This window comes from Lepisosteus platostomus, chromosome 14 (assembly GCF_059453375.1).
Source record: "Lepisosteus platostomus isolate fLepPlt1 chromosome 14, fLepPlt1.hap1, whole genome shotgun sequence".
In the NCBI taxonomy this organism is placed as follows: domain Eukaryota; kingdom Metazoa; phylum Chordata; class Actinopteri; order Semionotiformes; family Lepisosteidae; genus Lepisosteus; species Lepisosteus platostomus.
The window spans coordinates 31,717,466-31,740,830 of record NC_142624.1 but is presented as its reverse complement, the minus strand read 5'-3'; the positions used below and the strand labels follow the sequence as shown (position 1 = coordinate 31,740,830).

The following is a 23,365-nucleotide window of genomic DNA, read 5'->3' as shown; positions in this document are numbered from 1 at the left end:
TAGACATAGCTCATGTTTCTTTGTTCAGTTTGACAAATTCAATTCCAGTGTGGAATCATTAGAGAATGAAGGCAATACTTTATTATATACAGCTTAAAGCACATAACAAATTAATCTCATGAGTAATCAATGCCTGGAAAAGAGTGACTCAAATGGTTCAATAAATCAGAAAGACAAAGAAAAAATTTTAACCACAAAATCAATTTATAAAATAAATAAAAAGAACAGGATCCGGTAAAAATAAAAATAATGAATATATTAGAAAGGCCAAGAGTTAGATGGAAAAGAAAATGTAACAGAATAGGTCTGCTCAACCAGTGGCCAGTCTACTCTGTTGCAGTACCTTGATACAACTGGTGCCATATTTGCTATATTAATCTACTGATTTATCAATTAAATAATTAATGGACTGTCTATATTAAAATCCCACTATATAATGGATTGAAAAGGCTGTGGGTTGAATAGTTCTGCAGTAGTAATAAACCAACAAACCTAACTTCTATTATATCTAAGGTTATGGAAACCAGAGTTAATGTAGGGAATTAAATTTTTGGCAATAGGATTCCAGGGGGAAGTTACCACAGATTTAGAAAAAAAATATAGGAGAGTTCTTTGAATAAGTAACAGCAAACATGGATACAGTTATGGTATATTTAGCTTTTCATAGGCCTTGATAAAGTCCCTCTTAAAAGGCTCATTCTCAAATTACTGGCAACAAGCATCCAAGGATATGTATTTCAATTAAGAATTGTTTAATGGATAGAAAACAGATAAGCGGTGAATGTTCAAATTGAGGAGATATGCAGTAATTAGTGGAGTACCACGTAATTAGTGGAGGAGATGTCTTGGAAAATGAACAGTGAAACCTGAACCAGAGGACACAAGGTAGAAATTATGTAGAAATGTGTGGGAGTATGGAACAAGCTACTTAGCCATGTGGTTGTAACTAGACCATGGGATCAATCAACTACTAACTACCAAATGGATCTGATGGGTTGAATGTTTTCTCTTTTTTGGAATCTTTCTTATGCTTCTATCTTGTTTTGAGTTAAGCATTCCAACGTTTGGTTGGAACATTTCACTTCCTTAAGGATTTAGTGTTTCCTGTATTTTGTCCTTTTAGATTCGCTCAAAGCCCCAGTGGCAGGCCACATCGCCAGGTTTCCTTCTGGAAACCCAGGTCAAAGACAAGGGACAAGATGGGCTGTCTCTCAAAGCTAGCCTTCCAATCAGTAAGTGAGAAGGTGAACATATGCCTAATACATCTGGCAACAGTGAATTTACTTTAATAATTATAAATTTACTATTGTTTTTAACACATAAATTGTAACACATTATGTTAATGGAATTAGATGAGCATTCAGCTGATGACAAGCTGAACACAGAAGGGACAGATTTTACATGAAAGTGGAAACTTGAATTATTGTTTTAGAAAAACTTAACATGTGCTTATAGCAGAGAGAAGCTTATTTATTGGCCTCTTTGCCAACAAAGTGATAAATCTAACAACTTTGTAAGTGATGGAAAAAGTGTTAAAAGCAAAATAATACTTACATAATACATTAGACCCAAGGATCATTAGCCAACCAAAGACATTGTTGTGAGCCTTATTCTTTGATAGTTCACTGGTTTGAATTAATTTAAAGATTTTGAATCGGTTTTAAATTAACAATTTAGAATGAAGGATGAAACTATCCACATTTTCCGTTGTATGAGTACATCTTTTCTGTCCCGTACTTGTACTTGTTAATACTGCCACGTCTTGTTAATTTATACTGATGGTTTTTGCTTCGTCTCCTGTGCAACAATGGTGTCACACTTCTTGGCAAGGTAATCTTTTTAAACAAATGTAATTCTTACATTGAGGATTACTGTTATATAAGGTAGCAGCAAAACCACTTTTAGCCTAATCTCATCAAATCTCATAAGGTAAGCAATGCTGGGTGAGGACAATACTGGGATGGGAGAAGGATGTTTTCTTTGATATTTTGGACTAAAATTTCTAGTCCAGTACCCCAGTGTGCTAACCACTGTGCTGTAGGAAAGCCAAGTTACAGATTACATGTCAAATTGCAGTCTTGACTACTCGGTCACTAAATATTACATGACAGTTTTTGTAAGAATAGGGGTATTAATCCTAGTGTGTTGGTTAAATTCATCATGATCTTAGAGATTCTGGCTGTCCTATAGTTACCCATTAATTCAGTTGTTTAAGGAGTTTCTCACCTTTCGGCTGTGTAGTTGGGCTGCTGGCACAGAGTGGTGACTGCACTTTAGTAGGTAGATGATGAACCTCTCCAATATGTAAAGATCCTTTGGGATGGAAAGCTTTATAAAAATAATTAATATTGAATACAAAAAGAGCGAATATATTGTATGCTTACATTTTTATAAGAACTTTTAATAAAGGTTTTCATAAAACATATTTGTTAAAATGCATGTACTGGGTATTCAAGGTAATATGTGCACTTTGAATGAAAATCTCTATTGGTTAGAAAATAGAATGTACAGATAAGGGGTGAACTCTCATATTGGGTTGATGTAATAGAGGAGAACCACAGGGATGGTTCTTAGAATCAATGATCTTAGAATCAATGCTTTTCCTAATTTATATAAAATATGTATTTATAGTAAACAGTCAACCTCACTGGGTAAACACCAGAGATATTATATTTTGGTAAAAATATAAAGAAAATAATCTGAATATGTACTATATAAAATGTAGTATAAAAATAAACGTGATGCTTTGTGAACATTTTACCGTGCATTAGTAATAAGTAATTTAGAATGTTGTGATTAATTTGGTTAACCACATTAGAAAAATATATTGCTACTTTGGAATCACTACAGTTTAGTAATACAGCCAAAGAATTATCTATGTTAAAGGAACATCCTACACTGACAGGCTAAAATAATTGAATATTTTTTTTCTTCAACAGAGGAGTCCACATATACAGTATTTTATGTAATATACTGATATTTTCCTATGACGCAACTGGAAGAGATCCTTGGATAACTAAGTTACTAGCAGCCAAGGGAAATACATGGGCCTCATGATTTTCTCTCATTTGCAATGTTTCTTATGTTTTTTGCTTTGTGCAGGAAATGTCCTTGGACATAAGCGCAGCCGGGCCTGGGAGGGGTCTGGAGGCCCAGGAAGCAGTCGGACTGCAGAATATGGAACTGTGGCCGAGCCATCATCTTCCAGACTGCGCAGCAGCACACACACCCACCCCAAGAAGGACCGTGAGCAGTTCCGCAGTGCACTTGTCAACATAATCATGTGAGGGCTTAAAATTAGGCGGTGGACTCACTTTACCCTCTATACGTCAAGGTTTTCTGATTTTAAATAAAGCTGAGTACTTCTGTCATTTGAGCAAACCCTAGTTTTTTATTAGAAAACATGTTCCCAATGGTCTAATTACACATATGCTGGTATGCTGCTGAAACATTTATTTTAATTGGATGGCACAGTGGCATGTTGGCTGGTACTGTTGCCTTATAGCTCCAGATTCCTGGGTTTGATTTGGGCTTTGGGTACATTACTGTGCAGAATTTGCATGTGTTAAGGACCCTACCTCATTACCCTGACTCCCAAAGGTTAGGCACAGGGAATTCTCTCTGCCCTGAGTATTGAATATCAGTTGAATTGATATGTAACCGAATTTAAATCTGACTTGTATGGATAATGCACCTGGTTTGATTTTATTTAGATTCATTCTGGTTAAGAAATGTTTGCTTTTGCTTCAGATGCATTACCATGGTCCAGACATGGTGGGGAACATGGGGTTACATCCCATTATGTGACCTTAAAGTGTGTTCATTAAATGTATAATGTCTTCCATCCCAGTCTGTCATACATTTTTGTTTATGAGATGTGATTTCATTTTGATTTTTATCTTGAGTTGGAATAATAAAATACTACCCAGCCTACTTTATGTCAGTACTGTATATGATTCATTCTATTGTGCAAATTGTGGAATAATGTTGAAAACTATGAGAAGAAAAGTCACACGTGGACAGGTATACATTCTGACCCAATATAAAATAATTGTTATCATTTTAGGCAGCAGGACTCTGCTACTGGACATCCTTGTGCTCTAGATGACACACAGGCCCCATCCTCTGGATCTCCAACTTCTATTGAAAAAGATATTTTGGTATGAAGATAATCGTATCACTACATTGTAGTCACTGTTTTTCATATCTACAAGACCACAACTTTTCGTCTTTGACTATTGCACTTAAACTACATTATGGTCTGTTATTATTTCTTTCATAATATTCTTGGCTTGTCAGAGGTACTACTATTACATCCACAATGGCATTGACACAGAGCATGTGGCAGCTATGGAGGACTCCTGGCTGGAGAATGTTTTGGCTCTGGTCCCAGCCCATCTGAAAAGCTTGAGTGATACCATTGAAGCACTCTCTGATGAAATGAGAGAGGATTACTTGCTTAGTGTAAAGAAAGCCATTGGTAAGCAAGTCTCCTTCTTATCTTTTTCAGTTATGCTTAAAGCTTCTATCATTATAACTTAATTGTCTTTGTTGTGTAACAGACCGTCTTTGGCAATATGAGGCACTGTTATGTAGGACCATTTCTATTAGAGTGTCAGTCTATATGTGTCTGTGTCTACATGTCAAATTAGGCAATACCATCTGACTTTACATTAATAGATTTTGTCTCTGTGTTTTCAGTGGATTTTGTTCTTAGGGATCCCAGGGAAAAGGATGAAGCTAGTGTGAAAGATCTCCCCCCACATCGAGCAGAGTAAGTAGAACACTAACAGATCAAATACACATTCATTTTATCTTCATGCAAAAGTTTCCTTTCAGTTTCACTTCCTTATAGCGATTGTGCTTCCAAAGTCTACCCGTAACATCCACAACCCTATAGGGGGTATACTGTTGTGTGTACTAGTAAATATGTCTATAAGAATATCTTACCATTTTCAGAATGATAAAAAACATAAATATATTAAAAAATAGCAAAGGACAATGGCACAAGAAGAACAGACCAATGAAACAAACCCAGTATGATTTAGTTCAGAATTACAGAAACATGTTATAGTAGTTCAGGTGGGTAGCTGCGTCAACATGCGTAGGCTGCAAAGGAACAAGTAATAGGTTTATTCAATGTTGAAAAGAGAAGAAAGAAAACATTTCGGCCGTGGAGCCTTCTTCAAGTGTATTAGTGAAGAACCTTCTTCACACCTGAAGAAGGCTCCATGGCTGAAACGTTGTGTGTTCTTTCTTCTCTTTTCAGCATGAAACATGTTATAGTTATTTCCACCTAAGAGTGATTAGAACTATTAGTCGGTTTTTTGCTTTTGTTTTCGAAAACTGGTTAAATGTAACATACTAATTATTTATGACAATCAAAATGTGAAGGTCTGTAGGCACCCACTCTGAATACAACTGTAGTTACAAGCCCACTACTTCCACCACTGTTACCACCAATCTTCATCATTATGATCATCATCATCATCATTATCATCAAATAATCTTACTTAAAAGTGACTGAATATGAAGTTGATTTTGCTTCAAGTAGTTCAGCATTTTTATCTTTCTAGATTGAACTAAAATATTATCCAGGTTGGAGTACTATCTATAATGACTGTACTACAGTACATTAACACCTTTATCTTTCAGAATGGAGGTGGTGCCAAAACCTTGGAAGAAGTCATTCCTTTTGGCTCAGAAAATCATGAAGGATAAGCTGAATGCTATAAATCCCACTATGCTATCAGTGCTGGATTTGTGGCATGTCTCTTTCAAGTACGTACAGTATGCTCAGTCTCATTTTTCTTTTTCCTGTAGAGTTAAGGAAGAGAAGAGTTTTGTTGTTACTTTAAACATTATCATTATCAAAATATTTTTTCTATCACAAAGTGAAAGACAATATGTTACCTAAGTTCTAAGACGTGTTTCTCTCTTACACCATTTTTTTTGCTTTTCTCACAGAAACCTGCGGTTGATTGATGTGGAGGAGTTCCACAACAGGCAGGAGTCCCTGGAACTATCTATTTTTCAGCAGCTGGTCATGAGGCACATAGAATCTGCCAAAGAGACTTTACTCAAAAAGTATGGCTTCAGACTTATCATCAAAGAATAGAGGTTACAGAGTAAGATTAAACCTGAGAAAGGGTGGATATTCATGTAAAAATTTCCCTTCAAATCTCAGTAGTGTGGTGGTGATCACTTTTAATATTCATAGAATAATATTTTATAGGACACATTTAACAGTTAATGTAAACTGAACTCTTTATGTCTTTAGGTGGTTTCCAGAAGTTCAACATATATATTATCAAGGTAACAAACGGAAACTTGTCCCTAGCAACAGCAACAGTGCCAAACTGCAGTCCTTTTTCAATTGTGCTGCAGCCCTGATGACGGAACAGTTGCAGAATTTAGCACTGGATTCCATCCAGGACTACACAAACCTCCTCGCTCAGTCTCCTGTAAGCACCGTGCACTAATCTGTACAAATTGAATCATGCAGTGTAGTTTTGTAGAGTCTACACGTAGACCACTTTGACTTAACATACACTTTATGTTTTTGAACATAAATACAAAATACAATTGTTGCAGCTGCACTCTTGTGTTAATGGTTAAAACAAAACACAAACCTTTTTGGGATTAAATAGTGCTACATTTAGAAACGAGGCAAACTTCTTTTGTTTTAGAATTCTCTGAAAATCTAAGTAAACACGTAAGTTAACTATGCAAAGCAAAGAATCCAAAGTACTTTTCTTGTAAGATAATAGTTTTATTTGCTTATTTTGTAGGATTCAGTTCGAGCTTTTGAGCATCCAGGATTCACCATGAGGCTAGTATTGGACAACACAAAAATCATCTTTGAACCAGATTTTAAAGACTTTGAGATTGTTCTGCTCAGCGTTTATGAAATCATGCTAAAAGCCATCAGCTTAGTACCACGGGTGGAGACTAAACTGTATTCCGAATGGGTAGGCAGAGACCTTTCCTTTGAGCCAATCTGCGTAGAGCAATGTTCATACATTTCTTTTTGGAACTTCATGATACTTTACTAGGAAGCACCTATTCAGAGTTATCCCTGCCAGAGGAAGAGTTACAAAATACTAACTACAGGGGTGTGAATAAATGTGACCTTTATATTTTCTGGATATTAATTCTGGCACATACTGTATCACTTTTTTAGCAAATTACATTATCCAATCTAAGTTTTTTTTATTATTTGATGTTTATCTTTCCTATTTCCTCAGGTATTACTGTATTTTGAGGAGATAGCATATAGTATATAAGAGAGAATAAATCTTATGACAGGTGTGAAAGAAGAACATATTCAAAGAGAAATTGAATGGATATTGCACATATATTAATAATCATAAATGCCAATTCTGTGTGTACAGTGTGTGTTTGAGCTTACGATCTTTATCAGATTAGTTATTAAAGTGAGGGGGAATCATTTTTTTTCAAGTTTTTCTTGGTTTACAAAGATTAGTTTTTAAAGCAACAGGGAATGTGTTTTTGGGAGATGTCCATTAGAAATATGTATACACAATGTCAAATAACTACAGAATAGTTTGGTAAGGTATCAAATATATTGCAACAGGGGCAGTTGATTTTTCAACAGTTTCTTATCAGAGTTTGTTCTTGTCCATTTCTTAGCCTGGGACTAGGACAGGGAGCACTCTGAAGCCCACAGTCCTGCCAGAGATCCTGGAGAACAAGAAAGAGGTGGTGAGAACTGTTATCGAGAAGGAGAGATCTGGTCCCGTGGAGCACATACGTCTCTATGACAAATACATCCTGCTGGTAAACAAGCAGGCTGAGCAGGATGTGGAGCAGTTCTTGCACGAGGAGCATTCCTTTGAAGACACCATGAGGGAGGTCACTAAGTACCAGCAATTAGCCAACGAGATCCAGTATAGTTCTATCAAGGTACCAGGCTCTGAGTGTTATCTGTGAATATAAGCCTTGCAAAGACCAGTGAATATATTTCAAGAATCTTTTTCTTTTCACATTGCACTTTGTTAACATTATTATTCTTTTCTATTCTGAGATTATTTATAAATAGCCATAGTACTGTAAATATTATAATAGCAGCAGTAAGGCAGAAGAAAAACAATAAGAGTACAGAGATGGTTTATTGCTTTGTTGCAGGTGATCCGTCTGGGGATGTTTGAATTACACTGTGAAGAACTCATCAGAGCTCTTGTCAAGAGAGCTGAGGGCCTGTGTAACAAAATAGTAGCCAAGATGATGAAAGATCACCAGGACATAAACCAAGCGTGAGTTAGAATATAGTACTAATACAGTGCCAAGAAAAAGTTGTGACTTTTATTTTAACGAATACATTTTATATGTCATGATTACCTTTTATAATTAGGGAAAATGAAACAGGACTGAAAAGCCTAGTACCAGTCATTTTAACGGATTCTTGCTCAGGAATGGAGTAGAAATGATTAAAAGTAATGTATTTTGTTTAATGTGTACAGTGTGTGCTTTGCTTGGGGTGATAATGATTATGATAAATACATGTAAAACTAGATTTGTCTCATTCTTTTCTTCATTTGTTATCACAGGCTGTGTAATGAATTTGAAAAGATAGCAGAGAAAGCATTGAGTACTCCTCCAAACACTCAGGAGCTAATGGAGCTCAAGGTAAATCACAGCAAAATAAGCATCTAAAGCAGGGGGTAGATGTGTGTGACTTTGTTCTTTAATAGTTTTATTTTTACAATTTACAAGTAATCTGTGCATGGCTTTGTTTATATACAATATGGGGTAGTTTTATGTGCTACTCACACTGCTGACTCGTCTCCTGCCTTGGCAGGCATATGTGAGCAAGGTGGAGTCCCAGTTTATGCCAGCACTAGAGAAGAGGCTGGTGGAGGCCAAGAACCGCCTCTCCTTTCTGGTGGATTATGCCACTTTCTCTCCTGTGGAAATGCGCCTCAACAGCAGCACTTTTCAGTGGCACTCTCGTATGCCTGAGGTGTTCGAAGAACACCAGCAGATTGTTAAAGAGAAGACTGAACAGTATCAGGACGGACTCAAGGTCAGACTCCCGGAAGGCCCCTGGACCTAATTTTCTCTCTCCTGTGCTGATTAAACCCAGTACTGTCTTCACCACCACCATCTCAATTACTGCACATCGACCTTTCACATTCTGTTTTTCTGCCTACGTTTCTGTATTGCCTGGTATAATCTGTCTATACATGTAGTGTGAAATATATGTAATTAACCGATCATATATAGATCCAATAGATTTCAAGTTTTGTATTTGTATTGTCTCTGAAGTGACACAAACCTACCTTTAAAACCTTAAAACCTTCAGACACTTTAAAAGACTTTAGTTGTTATGCCTTTTTCTGCACAACTACGTGCCTCATTATTTATTCACAGTATAATTATTAGAAGTTATATACTGTAACTGCATTTTTTCTCCAGTTGCGGTGTGAGCGGTTTGTGGAAGAACTGGAGAGTTATGGCAAACAGGTGGATGAGTTTGTAACCTTTGGAGATATTGCGGAGCTCAACAAGTACCTGCGAAAGGCTCAAACACTGAACTCCAAGCTAGATACTGCAATGGAAAAGGTGATCTCTTGTCTAAGTTTTAATGTGCTAAGTGTGTCTTGTAAATCTCTTCAGTGTTTCAGCACATTCAGTGCAATACAATGTCTTGGGGACGTCTTTTGAATTCTTGAATTGCGTCCCTCTCTGTCTTCTCGGCTCAATTTGCAGGTAGCAGTAACATCCATTTACTTGAATTCTGTAGTTTCCTTTTTATAACATCCTTACATTGTGTATAAGATTAAAAAATGTGTAAGTTTATGTGTAACTTTTGAGACTTACACATACAGAAGTATTTTCTTCACTCTTAATTTTTTTTTATTAAAAATTTTTTATAGTATTTATGTATACCATAAATGTGTTTATAGTATAGTTTTATATTTATAGGAATGTCTTTGCTACCAATATAAAGAATTTTCAGAAATCCATGGAAATCCAGTGTTTTTAGACTTCCTTTTCTGTTTCCACAGTTTATGTTATTCCTTTAGACTATATTTTTTCTTTTGATGGTTTTCTGTTCAGACACATATATATAGAAGGAATTGCTAGAAGAGTTTTGTAAGGAATTAAGACTAAAGGCAGACGTTAACTACAATTAATTGACAGCCTTAGTTTGAAATAAATACATTTCTTGTTAAAAATGTGATGTTTTTATATTTTAATAATATAACTAATCTCAAATAATTAGGTGTTTGTGCTGTTATCCTAAACAGTAGTTGGTAGCTGGTAGTTTTGAAATGCAAGACTGAAGTATTCTTCTGCTGAAATTTACATTACCTGTTTTTGTGTTATACTGTATAAACAGTATATATTTCAGTCCAGCAGAGGCCAGCAAAATCTTGATAATTTACGTGCACTGTTATAAACTGTTTACTGTATATGCATATCATGTACCAACTTTGTGTATTTGAGGGAATCATGTATGGTATACTGAGAGAATTCCAAAAATCATGTAATGTGGTTATTAATTTTACATCAAAGAGTAGTATTACATACATTTTAATTTAGAATCACTAAATGTTTGTCAAAACAAAGTTAGATTTTTTAATGATTATTTATATGGGCTGAATAAGTTCTAAATAAACTTTTTTTATTATTTGTGCTTTTTTATATAAATGCTCTCACTCTCAGATTGACCAGTTTAATGCAGAAGAGGAAGCATTTGGGTGGCCTGTATCACAATATCCCCAAAGAAAGAAAATCCAAGAAAAACTGACCCCTTACCTGCGGCTGTACGAGACCACAGCAGAGTTCAATGCCAAACACAAGGAATGGATAGAAGGTCCACTGTCTAGCGTCAACCCTGACAAAGTAGAATCAGATGTAGGCAACTACTGGCGGGCCCTCTATAAACTGGAGAAGGGCTTTCAGGACTCTCCCAGTGCCCTGCGCATTGCAACCAAGGTAAAGACCAGGGTGGAGAAGTTCAAGGAACACATCCCATTAATCCAAGTGCTGTGTAATCCAGGACTACGAGATCGTCACTGGGAAGCCATGTCTGAGATTGTGGGTCACCCCCTGAAGCCCAGTGAGGATACCAATAGTATTTCCAAATTTATCCCTATGCGTCTGGATCCCTACCTTAGTCGCTTTGAAGGCATCAGTGAAGCAGCAAGCAAAGAGTATTCCCTGGAGAAGGCCATGGAGAAGATGGTGGTGGAGTGGGATGAAATGGAATTCTCCCTTCTGCCCTATAGAGAGACTGGCACTTCCATCCTCTCGGCTGTTGATGATGTACAGATGCTGCTGGATGACCACATTGTGAAAACACAGACCATGCGTGGCTCCCCCTTCATCAAGCCCTTTGAAAATGAGATACGGTAAGGCCAATCTTGACACTTGGCATCTTGAGAGCTTCAACTATGAATTCTTCTGCAGCTCTGCACTTGTTCTTTTAAAGTCTTTTAAAAAATGTTATACAGTAGTCACCTGTGTTACTGTAAACTTTTTAAACTGATTAGTAACTATTTTTAATAACAACCATTTGTAATAATAAATCCCATATTCCTTGTCTCTAGTTTTACTTTTGAGGTAGGGAGATTTTGTTAATGTTATTAATCATATGTACTGTATATTCTTTGTCTTACAGGGACTGGGAAGGCAAACTGCTGTTGCTGCAGGAGATCTTGGATGAGTGGTTGAAGGTTCAGGCCACCTGGCTTTACTTGGAACCCATCTTTAGCTCTCCAGACATCATGGCCCAGATGCCAGAGGAGGGGCGCCGCTTTACCACAGTTGATAAGACCTGGAGGGAGACAATGAAGCAAGTGTCATTGGTAAGGACTCTGAGTGCACAATAAATTGGTCACATAAAACTAAGAGCAAAACTACATTCTAAATTGAAAGTTAAAATGAGAAGGTTTTTAAAATGTTGACAGTTGTAGAGTTTCTACTGGATTTATGACTTAATTACGTAATTTTGAGCTGATCGTTGTTAAAGAAGTCCTGAATCAGCATATCCAAGCTTAAATGTTGGAATATAGTCATGCAATAAGATTTTAAGATATCCTGGGGCTATCCTTAGACTATACCTTACAAGTGAGCTGGAGAAATTCACTTGAATTTAAAGTCCACTCTAAATTTCACAGGGAGCCAGTGCTAAGAACAAGATTTACAAGATTATGCAAAATAATTTTAATTAGTATACAAGCTGCAGGTCAACTCAGGATATACTGATCTCTATTTAATACCTCAGTGTACTCCCCAGTACATAGGGCATTACAGTATTTCTAATTTTGATTAAATAAAGGCACTTATGAATACTTCACCATCTGATAAAAGCAAAAGCAAGTGCCTTAAATGAGCAGTATTGTGCAATGAATAAAACATTGTAATGACAAAAACAACACTGATGTTAAACGTGTTGTGAAACTAATGCTCAGTGCCTATGAACATAACCTTAGTCTTGTCACAGTTTAACTGAATTTGGACCTGTTGCATAGGTACAGTACCTCAAGAGTGCAGAAACTGTATTGATCTACAGTACATTATATGTTAATCTAGGTACTAGCAGCATATCAGTGAAATCTAAGTCCATGATGCTGAATAATCTGACAAAAAGTAATATTCAGATGTTAAATAATAATACATTTTAAATAAGTTTCTAGCACAGAACCCTGTGGAACACCATGAGTGAATCAAGACCAGACCTAAAACAGAGCAGAGACAAAATTTATGAAGTGTCTTCTGGTAGCCAAATAGGAGCCATACCAATGAAGAGAAGTACAGGTCCCAAGAAAATATTCTATGTGCTCTAGTAGGATGCTGTATTGACAGTATAGAAAGCTGTGCTTGAGTCCAGAAGGAGGAAAATATTAAGGGATCCAGAGTCAGCAGACATCAGTTAATCATTAAGTACCTGAACAAGGGCTATTTTAGTTAAAGGTTCAAAAAGATAATTAGATGCAAGCTGAGAATTGTAATTGAGCTGCCACAGCCCATTCCAGAATTTTTGTGAGGAAAGGCAAATTGGAAATAGCATGGTAGTTGTTAAGTACCTGAGGGTCCTGGCCAGGTCATCACAGGTATTTAACATAGGTGTGATAGCAGCAGACTTTTAAGCCTGCGGTCATTTGTTCTCTTTATCAGAAACCCTGCTTGGGATATCAGTAATGAATGAGCGAAAAAGCAACATATTGTGAAGGTCACAGCACTGTGTCGCCGAGTTGCTATATTTTAATAAGCCAGGTTTCCACAGCATTGCTTTAAAAAAGAAGTTGCTTGTTTTCTCCTGAGATACTCTAAAGGGTAATTGGCATCCTCAGTGGGTCCAAAATGAAACACATCAATATAGTATATTGTTCTCTAAAAGTACTTGACAAGGCCATGAAATAGAAAATATGGATTTATTCTGTGAGAGACCAATGATGTGAAATGGCAAGAAAAATGAGATCATAAGCTCTCTGTTTCCTATCTCACTACTATCTCACTAATATAGTATATACTGTATATTGAGTGTAAGAGAGTGAGAGCTCTGTTGTCTGGTGGTTAGCTGTTACTAAGCTTATTGATTGATGGGTTATTTCCAGTTTGAATAGAACTTCACCAAGATTGTAAACCAGAGATTTGTAAAGGTTTTTTATGATAATTAACTGATTGCTCTTAATGGTCCTTTTCTCAATAGCACTTTAAAAGTCTAGAATTAGCTCAAGAAAAAGAAAAAAATATATACTTGAAGGATGCACATATATGGTTATTTCAGTAAACATGATCTTGGTCCTCTAAGATGATCCTTGATTCACAAGACAGTCTTGTCTTATGTGCCTTGTTTATTCCAAAAACGTATCAGAAAAAGAAACACATCACTAGTAATAAAAAAATAATTACAAAAACTAGTAATTAAAAATCTATAAATCAGCTAATAATTTAATGGTGATAAAGAACAATCATTTATTTATATACTGAATTTGTCTGAGGAATGATCGCCTGACCATGTGGATAAGGGAGTCTGATAATATGATAAACCAAAGGATTCAGCCGAAGGTGGTGGTGATGGAGATGGTGGAGGGGTGCAAACATGACAAACACTGGACAAAATGGACTCAAGGCTCATGTTCATACCCTGTAAAGGTGATTAGGGTTTGTGTGACCTTGCGGGTGGTACTGTGGTCTAGGTGCCCGACTTGTAAACCACAGGATGGGTGTTCAAATCCAGCCTGCACTGTGACTTTTATAAACCTATGCACATTTTGCACATATTTTATTGTTTTTACAGTGACTAGGATCATCACATTTTGCACACACCTATGTATTTATTTTTTATTTATTTATTTTTATATTTATTTTGTTGTCTTTTGTTTTATAACTATTCTGATGTCTGTTTTTGTTTGTCTTGGGCTGGACTGCTGTAACACATCAATTTCCCTATGGGATTAATAAAGTCTTAAGTATTTATCTCTTTTATTTCCCAGGTGTTTGTTACAAACTCTGGTCAGCAAGCAGAAGTACGGTCATACTGTAGCTCACCACAAGGTGGCACTGCCTACCAATATTCAAAACAAGTATTGTTCTTTCAACACATAATCTCAAGTCATTTTTTTCTACTGGTTTTATGTATCAGTTAATTTGTTTATAAAAGAGGACATTTAGAAGAAAAAAGTAGAACCATCTAAAAATTACATTAAAATGTTTTCCTTCGATTTATTTCATTATAATTATATTGCATTCTCTGAATTTAATATGAGTGTTCACTAATGAATATAAATGCTGAAATATTACCTTTCAGTTTAATAGCCTGTTTTAGTGGTGTCAAACTAAAAGAAATCATTATTAAGCTGTCAGATAGGTAGAGCAGAAAGCAGAAAGAAACTGCCAGCAGATGACAAGACAGTTCCTTTTCAAGGTAAAATGTTTTGACCCATGGTGCTGCATGCATTTAATTAGAGCCGCGGAACAGAATTGAAATATGTCAAGACAAGAGAGAAAGAAAAGAGAAAAAGAGAGACTGTCACTGAAAACAGAATATGACAGTTCCATACCCTGAAAACCCCCTGAACTCTGTGTCAGAGTAGACATGGTAGTGCCAAGCAGACATGCCACACACACTTTTAGACTATACATAAAAAAATGGAAAACTACTGTTCCTGCCTGTTTGTTTTTCTGGAAAGTAGTACTTTTCTAATCTATACCTCCATCCAGAATGTCTATTATGAGAAAAAGGTTGGGAGCAGAATTATTACATCCTCTATGCTAAAGTTTTTTTAATGTTAATATAAAAGTGAACCCTCTGTTTTACCTCTCAGAACAACTCCTTCTCAAATAAATGTTTAAACATTTGAATTTCATCCACATTCATATGCAGTTCTTGGATAAAGGAGGTGAATGACTTAATTTCTTAATTTATTCAAACCAATTTATTCACTGGAGTAATTTTGTTAATAAAAACACAGAAGGAGGGTGTCACTTTGTTACCAGTCTCACAGATATGAATGAAAATCAGGATTTCTGAATTTCTGTCCTCTATGCAAAATTATTAACATAAATAATTCCCTTTGTCAACTTTTATACCACATGGGAGCTATTTCTAGAATAAATCTTATGCTACCTCTTCACAGATATTTATTTAATAAACCAAAATAAATTTACAATTAAAAAAGAAAAAATCAAATCAGTCAATAATTAAATATGGCTTTCCTGAGAATGTTGCGTTACAAGTTACCACTAGTTGTATTTATCAGTGTAAAAGAACTGGAGAGTTATGCTAAACAGGTGGGTGTTTGGGATATTGCATAGTTCAACAAGTACAGTACCTGTGAAAAACTCAGACTCTGCAATGGAAAGGTTGTTTTTGCATTTTGCATCATGACTATACTTGCTTTAAAGGTCACAGTACTAATACAAGAAAGATTGCTAATGAGAGTTGACTATTTAGCCTATGTAACTAATTTGTTCTCAGATAGCTTAATGATCTGATGATCTTATCCAGTCTTATCGACAACTCAACTGGGTAACTTTTCTGCACTCCCACTAACCTAAGTTTAAAAAGAATCCTTTTTTCACAGGAAGGTTTTCTGTACTAGAAACCAGAGAGCATATGGAAATAAATAAAAATTTTGATGTTGTCCACTGGGTTCACTTTATCAGTACTTAAACCACGACCCATTGTAGTCTTCTCTGTTCAAGATTAAAATGTTTCTTTTTTTAGCCTGTAAATTCCTGTATCTGTAAGTAAGATATTCTTTCATATACTATAGGGAATGTGCCTGATTGCCTGATTCCAGAGTAGCAATATCTTTTTGCTATAGTGGAACCAAACATGAACACAATGTTCTAAATGAGGTCTTGCTAGTGTAATGTAATTTTAGAACCTAACTTTCTGTTTGAATTTTAATATTTTCCCCACATTGTCTAAAATAATGCTTCTCAAATTATTTGTAACAGAGACCAGCTTCTAAGGTCTGTCTGCTTCATGGACTGCTTACACTTACAAGTGGTACATAGCAACAATACAAAATAATTGGTTATAAGATCAAGGTAAAAGCAGGGACTCGTCAGCATTGCTTCAGAGACAGGTGCTGATCTATGGACAAGGGTTTGAGAAATCTAATGTAGGTCTAAAAGATATAAATGATGTGTTAACATAAACTTCTACAGTAGGTCTTTTTCTTAAGTAGCTTCTTGAAGTTCTTGTTTCCCACTCATATTTGAGTTCATATTTTTGCTACCTGCTTGTAATACTCTTTCTGTGTCTACATTAAATGTCATCTGCCAGGTGTTTACCCTATTTTCTATCTAGTAACCTTTTCTTGTTCCTTCGTTATTTTAAATGCTCACGGCATGCAGTCTTGAAATTAATCTTTTATAAAAAACATTATTACAATTTTTCTTAAAATTTAAATGTACTGTACCATATCATATACAGTATATTGCTTGTACCCATTTATGCTTTTGCTTGTTAAAAACAAGTATTAAGAACTTAATCAAAGTCTACATTTTTAAAATCTGTTAGCTGTCCTCCTATAGTTTAATTCTTACTATTGTTTCTGTAACCTTGCATGTAATAAAAGCAAAACTGATTTTAATTTATTTATAGTCCTGTTTGCAAGTGTGTTCTACTAGATATTACGTTTTCTATTTAGTAGAAAATGCCCGACTTTAAGACAGGTTTTGCTAATGTTCTATGAATAAGTGAATAACATCTCTTGGTCCTTTCGGTCCAACTGGTAGAATACAATTGGGCTCACTTGATGCTCAGTTTATTTAAATGATTATTTCTTTGTCATAGCCAATGGATGAACAGCATGTCAAGCATTGCTAACTGATCTGTTATTGTTGGCATCTGCATTATTAGGACAAGCATGTGCTGGCAGTGGTGGCAATTGACAAGATGCTAGAAAAGCTGAAAAAATCCAATGAGTTTCTGGAGCTGATCCTAAAAGGCCTTAATGAATATCTGGAAAAGAAGCGTCTCTTTTTCCCTCGTTTCTTCTTTCTGTCAAATGATGAGCTGCTTGAGATTCTCTCAGAAACAAAAGATCCAACAAGGTAGGCAAAACTGCTTAGGTGTAATTCAAACATCTCTGTTTTCATGCTTTATTAAAAACCATATATTCTTCTTAATACCCATTTCAGTAATATGCAAGAATATAATACTAGCTACTTCAGCTGTGAAAATGTAAATCCTATATAGTGTATATAAATTGGGCAGCTCTAGAAGATCTTTGCTATTTGTGTAACTTGATAAGATCATGCCTTGTTGCCTGTACAGGAGCTCTGTGACTTGTTTTGCAGAGGGAGGGAAGGCAGTACAGCTTCGCTTTTCAAGAGGGATTTATCTGATATGATTTGGCCACATGGGCAGCTCAGCTTGCGCTTAGAAATTGCCTATATTATTAAGAGTAAAAAAGCAATTTAGCTGAAATCTGGGTTTAGAAAACTAATTTCAAGCCTTGAAAGTCATGTCCTTTCTGTGGGAATTTAATTATAGAGATCTTTTCTTCACGCCTGCAGTGTTGAGAGTGACGATACCATGCCCTACTTACAGACTACAGTTGCTAACCAGTTTTGCAGTGTTAAGCAACTGATGTTTTATTTAACCCAAGGTATTTTTTTTTATAATGCATGTCTAGACAATGCAGCTACAGCTTCTTATTTTTTTATTAGAATGTCTGTCAACAACAGCAGTTTCAAGTATCTGAATTTAAAAGAACAAAGTAAATTGTGTATTGTAATTAAAGCATCACATGATGAAAGTATCATATTAAATGGTATTGTACGGTCATGTAAGTGAGTCATGGTGTTGTCATTGGTTGTGTGAAGATGTTGTTAGGGTATTGAAGCACTGAGTCATGTGTCCAGCTGCTAAACAATAGGTTTAGATGTTTGGGAGTTGAATCTTTGTGCAAAATCTCTTTGGTGTTTAATCTGTCGAAAGCTTATGTGTTTATGTTGCATGATGTTTGATTTACTTTTTGACCGTATATAAATATGTACATCTGATGTGAGTTTATCACAAAGACTTGACTCCACCTTGCAGGGTGCAACCCCACTTGAAGAAGTGCTTTGAGGGCATTGCAAGCGTGGAGTTCACTGATGTGCTGGACATCACTCATATGAAGAGTAGTGAGGGTGAGGTAGTGCAGCTTATTGAAGTCATCTCCACCTCCAAAGCACGCGGACAGGTGGAGAAGTGGCTGCTGGAGCTAGAATCAGGCATGCTGAGCTCCCTGCACAAGGTACAGTACCGTCAGCTGACAGGAACAAAATAATAACACCTTGACATGATTCATGGAACTACACTGTATCGATTTGGAAAACAGGTGTCTTGCTAATAAAAAGTAATACACTTGTTTGGGACTTTCACAGTTGTTTTTCACTTTTTGTGTGATTAAAAGAGTCAACTTTTCACATCTTGAAACACAGCAGTATCTAATGTTTTTTTTTTCAAATTTAAATCTGTATTAGAATATTGTACATGCACATTGGAAATTTGTTTATAAAAAACAAGAAAGTCAACAAACAAATTCAAGAAAAAAGAATGGACTGATTGTAAGATGGGGGACAGTTAGGATTGGATCTCACGTTTAGAAGATAGTTTCAGAATGCAGTATCATTCTACTGTATGTTATCAGGTGATTGGTGAGGCGATAGAAGCTTATCCCAAGAACCCACGGATAAACTGGGTGCGGGAATGGCCTGGACAGACAGTGCTATGTGTCTCTCAGATCTACTGGACACAGGACATTCACCAAGCCATCAAAGGAGGACAGAAGGTGAGGACAAAGTTATCTCTACTTTGCATGTATTTCTCTATATACTGTAGACATCACATTGAAAAAATAACATATAGCATTACTGTAAGAGCTTTTAAAAATAGTTTATTTGTGTAATTTGTCTTTTAATTATGGAGGAAACACTAATACAATCTTTCAAAAAATCTTTTTAACAACAATTGATGTTGTTCAGAACTGAATGCACCTCTGCACTATGCAATGTTCACTTGGACTACCGTGTATTTTTTCACTACCATGTATTTATTGTTCTATTGTACAGACTATCACTATTTAATGTGTACTGTTTTGTCTTGTCTGCTGTACTGTGCCATCTGCTGTACTGTGCATGTCCTGAGAGAATGGCACGAATAAGAATTCCAATTCACACGTACATATGGCAATAAACTCCTCTACTCGAAAAATATCTTTGTTGGTAAGAAAGGAGAAAATTCTGAAAGTCAGAACATACTTATATTGTATGTGTACGGTAAAACTTCAGTATGTGTGTGAAGTCTATTTAAAGTCTACAAATGGCAAATTTGTTTTCAAATATGTTACTTGACTACAAGTAGTTACTTCAAAAAATAATTACTTCAGTAAAAGTAAAGTTCCCTTTAGGAAAACTAAAACTCAAGTAAAAGTACAAAAGGATAATCTCTTAGTGATATCAAAGTAATAGAAAGTGTCTTTTTTGCTGTTACAACTACTTTTTTGCTAGTTATTTTCACTAATTTTCCCAACTTACAATTAACAATACTGATGTTACCAAACCAACAGGTAAGACCGTATTTTAAGAGACTTTCAATAAATGACTTCTAGAAAAAATGTATCTACCTTGAAATAGCTATCTTATAAATGGTGTCACAAAACCTTAGGCTTTTGTCTATGATCCAGTCCCAAGTCCTTGTAGTCACTGATAATGTCTACAGTCTGAATGTTAATAACTATATGTTGGAGGGGTGTTGCATTTTTCCTAATATTAGTGAATAGTTCTTTTGTTTTTAAGACATATAAGTTCAAAGAGCCCTCATCACACCATTTAGTAAAATCGTGTTATTTTGTTTGTTTGCCTTTTGTTTTGTTTTTCTGTTGGATTTTTAATGTTATGTTTCTTTCAGGCCCTGGAGGCATACCTAGACCTGAATAACAAGCAGATTGATGACATTGTGACACTGGTGAGAGGGAAGCTTTCCAAGCAGAACCGGGTAACTCTGGGGGCTCTGGTGGTGCTCGATGTTCATGCACGTGATGTTCTAGCAGCACTGGTCCAGAAACGAGTCAGTAGTGAGAACGACTTTGAATGGCTGAGCCAGCTTCGATACTACTGGGAGGTGAGCCACAGATTTCCACATACACTTTAAGATAATCAATTCAAAAATATCCATAACAAGCTTTTGAAGATCATAAGTTTGTTTTATAAAGCTGAAATATTATTATATGAATGAATGTTCTTCCTCATAGGAAGGGGACCTTCAGACTAAGATGATCAACGCTGGTCTGGCTTATGGCTATGAGTATCTTGGCAACACGCCGCGTCTGGTCATCACCCCACTCACAGACCGCTGCTACAGGTGGGTCTATTGGAAAATTGTCTATGATGCAGCCTTCATAATCTGTGTCCATAAATGGAAGTAAAGATGGATGTTTGCTTATGTACATGCAGTATGTAGTTAGCTTTTCACTACATCAAAGTATTTCAAACCATTCCCTTTAAAAGGTCAGTATTTACCCTCATAGTGCGTTCTTCAGTTACCTTATATAAGATATGACAAGCCAGTCAGAATGCATTTTTTATTATTAAGCACACTTTTACTGCAAGACTAAATATATTCTTGAAAGTTTATTTACTGCTCTAGAGTTACTGAACTTATATTTACATTTCAAGTAGATGATAACCTTATGTATTTTCATTGTACATGGCTTTTCCTGCTTGCAACAGTTGTACTAAAAGGTCTGAAACAAAGGAATGAAATACTTAAAAGTATGATAATAACAAAATAAAGTACAGTATTACCAATAAGTAGAATTTAGCTATTAACAATAGCTGCAGGAATCTCAATGATTGTAAAGGTTTGGCTGATATAGTTGCTTTGTTTTGCATTTTTACATGCTTTTTTCTGACTAAAGACCTCTTTCACCTGTCATGTATGTTTTTGTATTGTATTACAGTATCTGGAGTATTTGACCAGAGGAGAATAAAAAACAGATGAATTATGAATCTGCATATGAATCTAAATCTAAACTCTATATAAATTTGACCAGAAATAAGACATTTGATCCTAAGAGTACTATCTCTAACACAAATGTTCTTTCCTCTGGACATAATTAATAGAAGAGAGTTTCTCTTTTTTGGCTCCTAGTTGCATAGAACAGGTTTTAATTAAGGAGATATCCGTGGGCTCTCCCCTTGCTATCCATACTCCAGAAAAAACAAGAGACTTTTTTCAGGTATACTAATGGAAACAGACAACAGCTAAACAGCTGGTGTTAGCAGCACAACTCTACCCTCCAGCACCGCATTTATCTGAGCATGCAAAGGGTGATAAGATTATGGAAAATAGGCATAGACATCACAAATCAGTTTAAGTAATGAGAAACATAATACAAGAAATACTGTAATTTTTTTTTTCATTTCCTCCCAAATATGGGAAGCTCTCAGTCAACCTAAATTTGAGAATGGTGGACTTGATCATTTTCTTTTGATTTATATTCAAAATATACACCTTTGTCATGAATTTAAAATTAAGTTAGAATTAATTTACAGCAGTTTTCGTGTCTAATACCTGATGTGTAAGTCCTTGGGAGGACGTGATGTTGGGCTCCCCTGTCTTCTAAAGCCAAGGGTATGAAATTCAGGATTTACATCCTCACAAAGCACAAATACAAACACCTCTGTTTCCTAGAAGGTCTCACCATTGGAACTACCATGGCTCTCTGACTTGACTGGTGTGCCTCAAAGACACACTGAACTCTGATATCTTTGCTGATGTTAAAGCTGTCTGTGCCACTCAGAGAAACATTAATTTTTTTGATTGATGCTTTTCATCCAAAGCAACTTACATTTTTTTGTTTATACAATTGGGCATTTTACTGAAGCTAATTTTAGTGTCGTATCTTGCTTAGAGATACTACAAATACTCAGAAATTGAACCCACAACCTTCCACTTGTAAGCCCAATAATTTCTAGTTAAGAGGCCAGAGCCCAAACCATTTCTCCATGCTGTTGCCTGTCATCAAGGAATGCAAGAGGATGGATATCCTTCAGATAGCCAGAAAGCATCAAGCAATGTGATGGTGACTTACAGTATGACCTGCTGTATGCAGTTCATTACAGCCATGACCAAATTCAGAAGCTGTCATGATCATGTGAAACGTCATGCTGTTTTTGTCTTCTTAGGACTCTGTTTGGGGCCTTGCATCTACATCTGGGAGGGGCTCCTGAAGGGCCAGCTGGCACTGGGAAAACTGAAACAACGAAGGACCTGGCCAAGGCAGTCGCTAAACAATGTGTTGTCTTCAACTGCTCCGATGGGCTTGACTATATTGCACTGGGAAAATTTTTTAAGGTAAACACTGACTCATGTCTTACTTCTCCCCCTTCCACCACCCAAAAACTGGATATAAGGCTTAATCTTGTATTTGCTAGGGCCTGCTGTCATGTGGAGCATGGGCTTGCTTTGATGAGTTCAACAGAATTGACTTGGAAGTTCTTTCTGTTGTGGCACAGCAGATTCTTACCATACAAAGAGGTATTGATCATATTTACTGTTTCACAAATATTTTTTTTAAGGAAACCATTTAGAATGTTATTCATCATAAAATGATCCGTTTCCTTTATTCTTTTCCTACTAACTTGTTATTAAAATATTCCTTATAGTAGTAAATAACCAGATAATGGCACACAAAACTACAGTCTTAAATTGACATTCCTACAAAGCCTGACTTTTAAAAACAGTATTTTTATATACATTGTTGTAAAAAACATTACACTGGGCATGGACAAAGTATTCAGAATTCTAGAATTTAAGTATTGAAAAAAATCGTTTTTTTTTAGTTCATGGTCATCCTACATGATACAGATAAGTTACATATCA

At 35.8% G+C, this 23,365-nt stretch overlaps 1 protein-coding gene across 3 annotated transcripts in view; it reads left to right on the top strand.

Annotated features, from left to right (window-relative positions):
- Positions 1 to 23,365, top strand: part of dnah7 (dynein, axonemal, heavy chain 7) — an 81,728-nt gene that overhangs the window by 2,072 nt on the left and 56,291 nt on the right. For all 3 annotated transcript variants that reach the window (XM_088605626.1, XM_088605624.1, XM_088605625.1), the window contains exons 3-25: positions 1,124 to 1,232; positions 3,103 to 3,283; positions 4,067 to 4,160; positions 4,300 to 4,480; positions 4,702 to 4,774; positions 5,656 to 5,781; positions 5,968 to 6,087; positions 6,281 to 6,464; positions 6,792 to 6,971; positions 7,654 to 7,926; positions 8,149 to 8,276; positions 8,571 to 8,649; positions 8,822 to 9,046; positions 9,439 to 9,585; positions 10,693 to 11,381; positions 11,651 to 11,837; positions 17,351 to 17,544; positions 18,536 to 18,734; positions 19,131 to 19,271; positions 20,390 to 20,602; positions 20,733 to 20,842; positions 22,669 to 22,837; positions 22,918 to 23,020. In XM_088605626.1, coding sequence (XP_088461752.1) covers positions 1,124 to 1,232; positions 3,103 to 3,283; positions 4,067 to 4,160; positions 4,300 to 4,480; positions 4,702 to 4,774; positions 5,656 to 5,781; positions 5,968 to 6,087; positions 6,281 to 6,464; positions 6,792 to 6,971; positions 7,654 to 7,926; positions 8,149 to 8,276; positions 8,571 to 8,649; positions 8,822 to 9,046; positions 9,439 to 9,585; positions 10,693 to 11,381; positions 11,651 to 11,837; positions 17,351 to 17,544; positions 18,536 to 18,734; positions 19,131 to 19,271; positions 20,390 to 20,602; positions 20,733 to 20,842; positions 22,669 to 22,837; positions 22,918 to 23,020 — 4,105 coding nt within the window. The remainder of the gene's footprint in view (positions 1 to 1,123; positions 1,233 to 3,102; positions 3,284 to 4,066; positions 4,161 to 4,299; positions 4,481 to 4,701; positions 4,775 to 5,655; positions 5,782 to 5,967; positions 6,088 to 6,280; positions 6,465 to 6,791; positions 6,972 to 7,653; positions 7,927 to 8,148; positions 8,277 to 8,570; positions 8,650 to 8,821; positions 9,047 to 9,438; positions 9,586 to 10,692; positions 11,382 to 11,650; positions 11,838 to 17,350; positions 17,545 to 18,535; positions 18,735 to 19,130; positions 19,272 to 20,389; positions 20,603 to 20,732; positions 20,843 to 22,668; positions 22,838 to 22,917; positions 23,021 to 23,365) is intronic.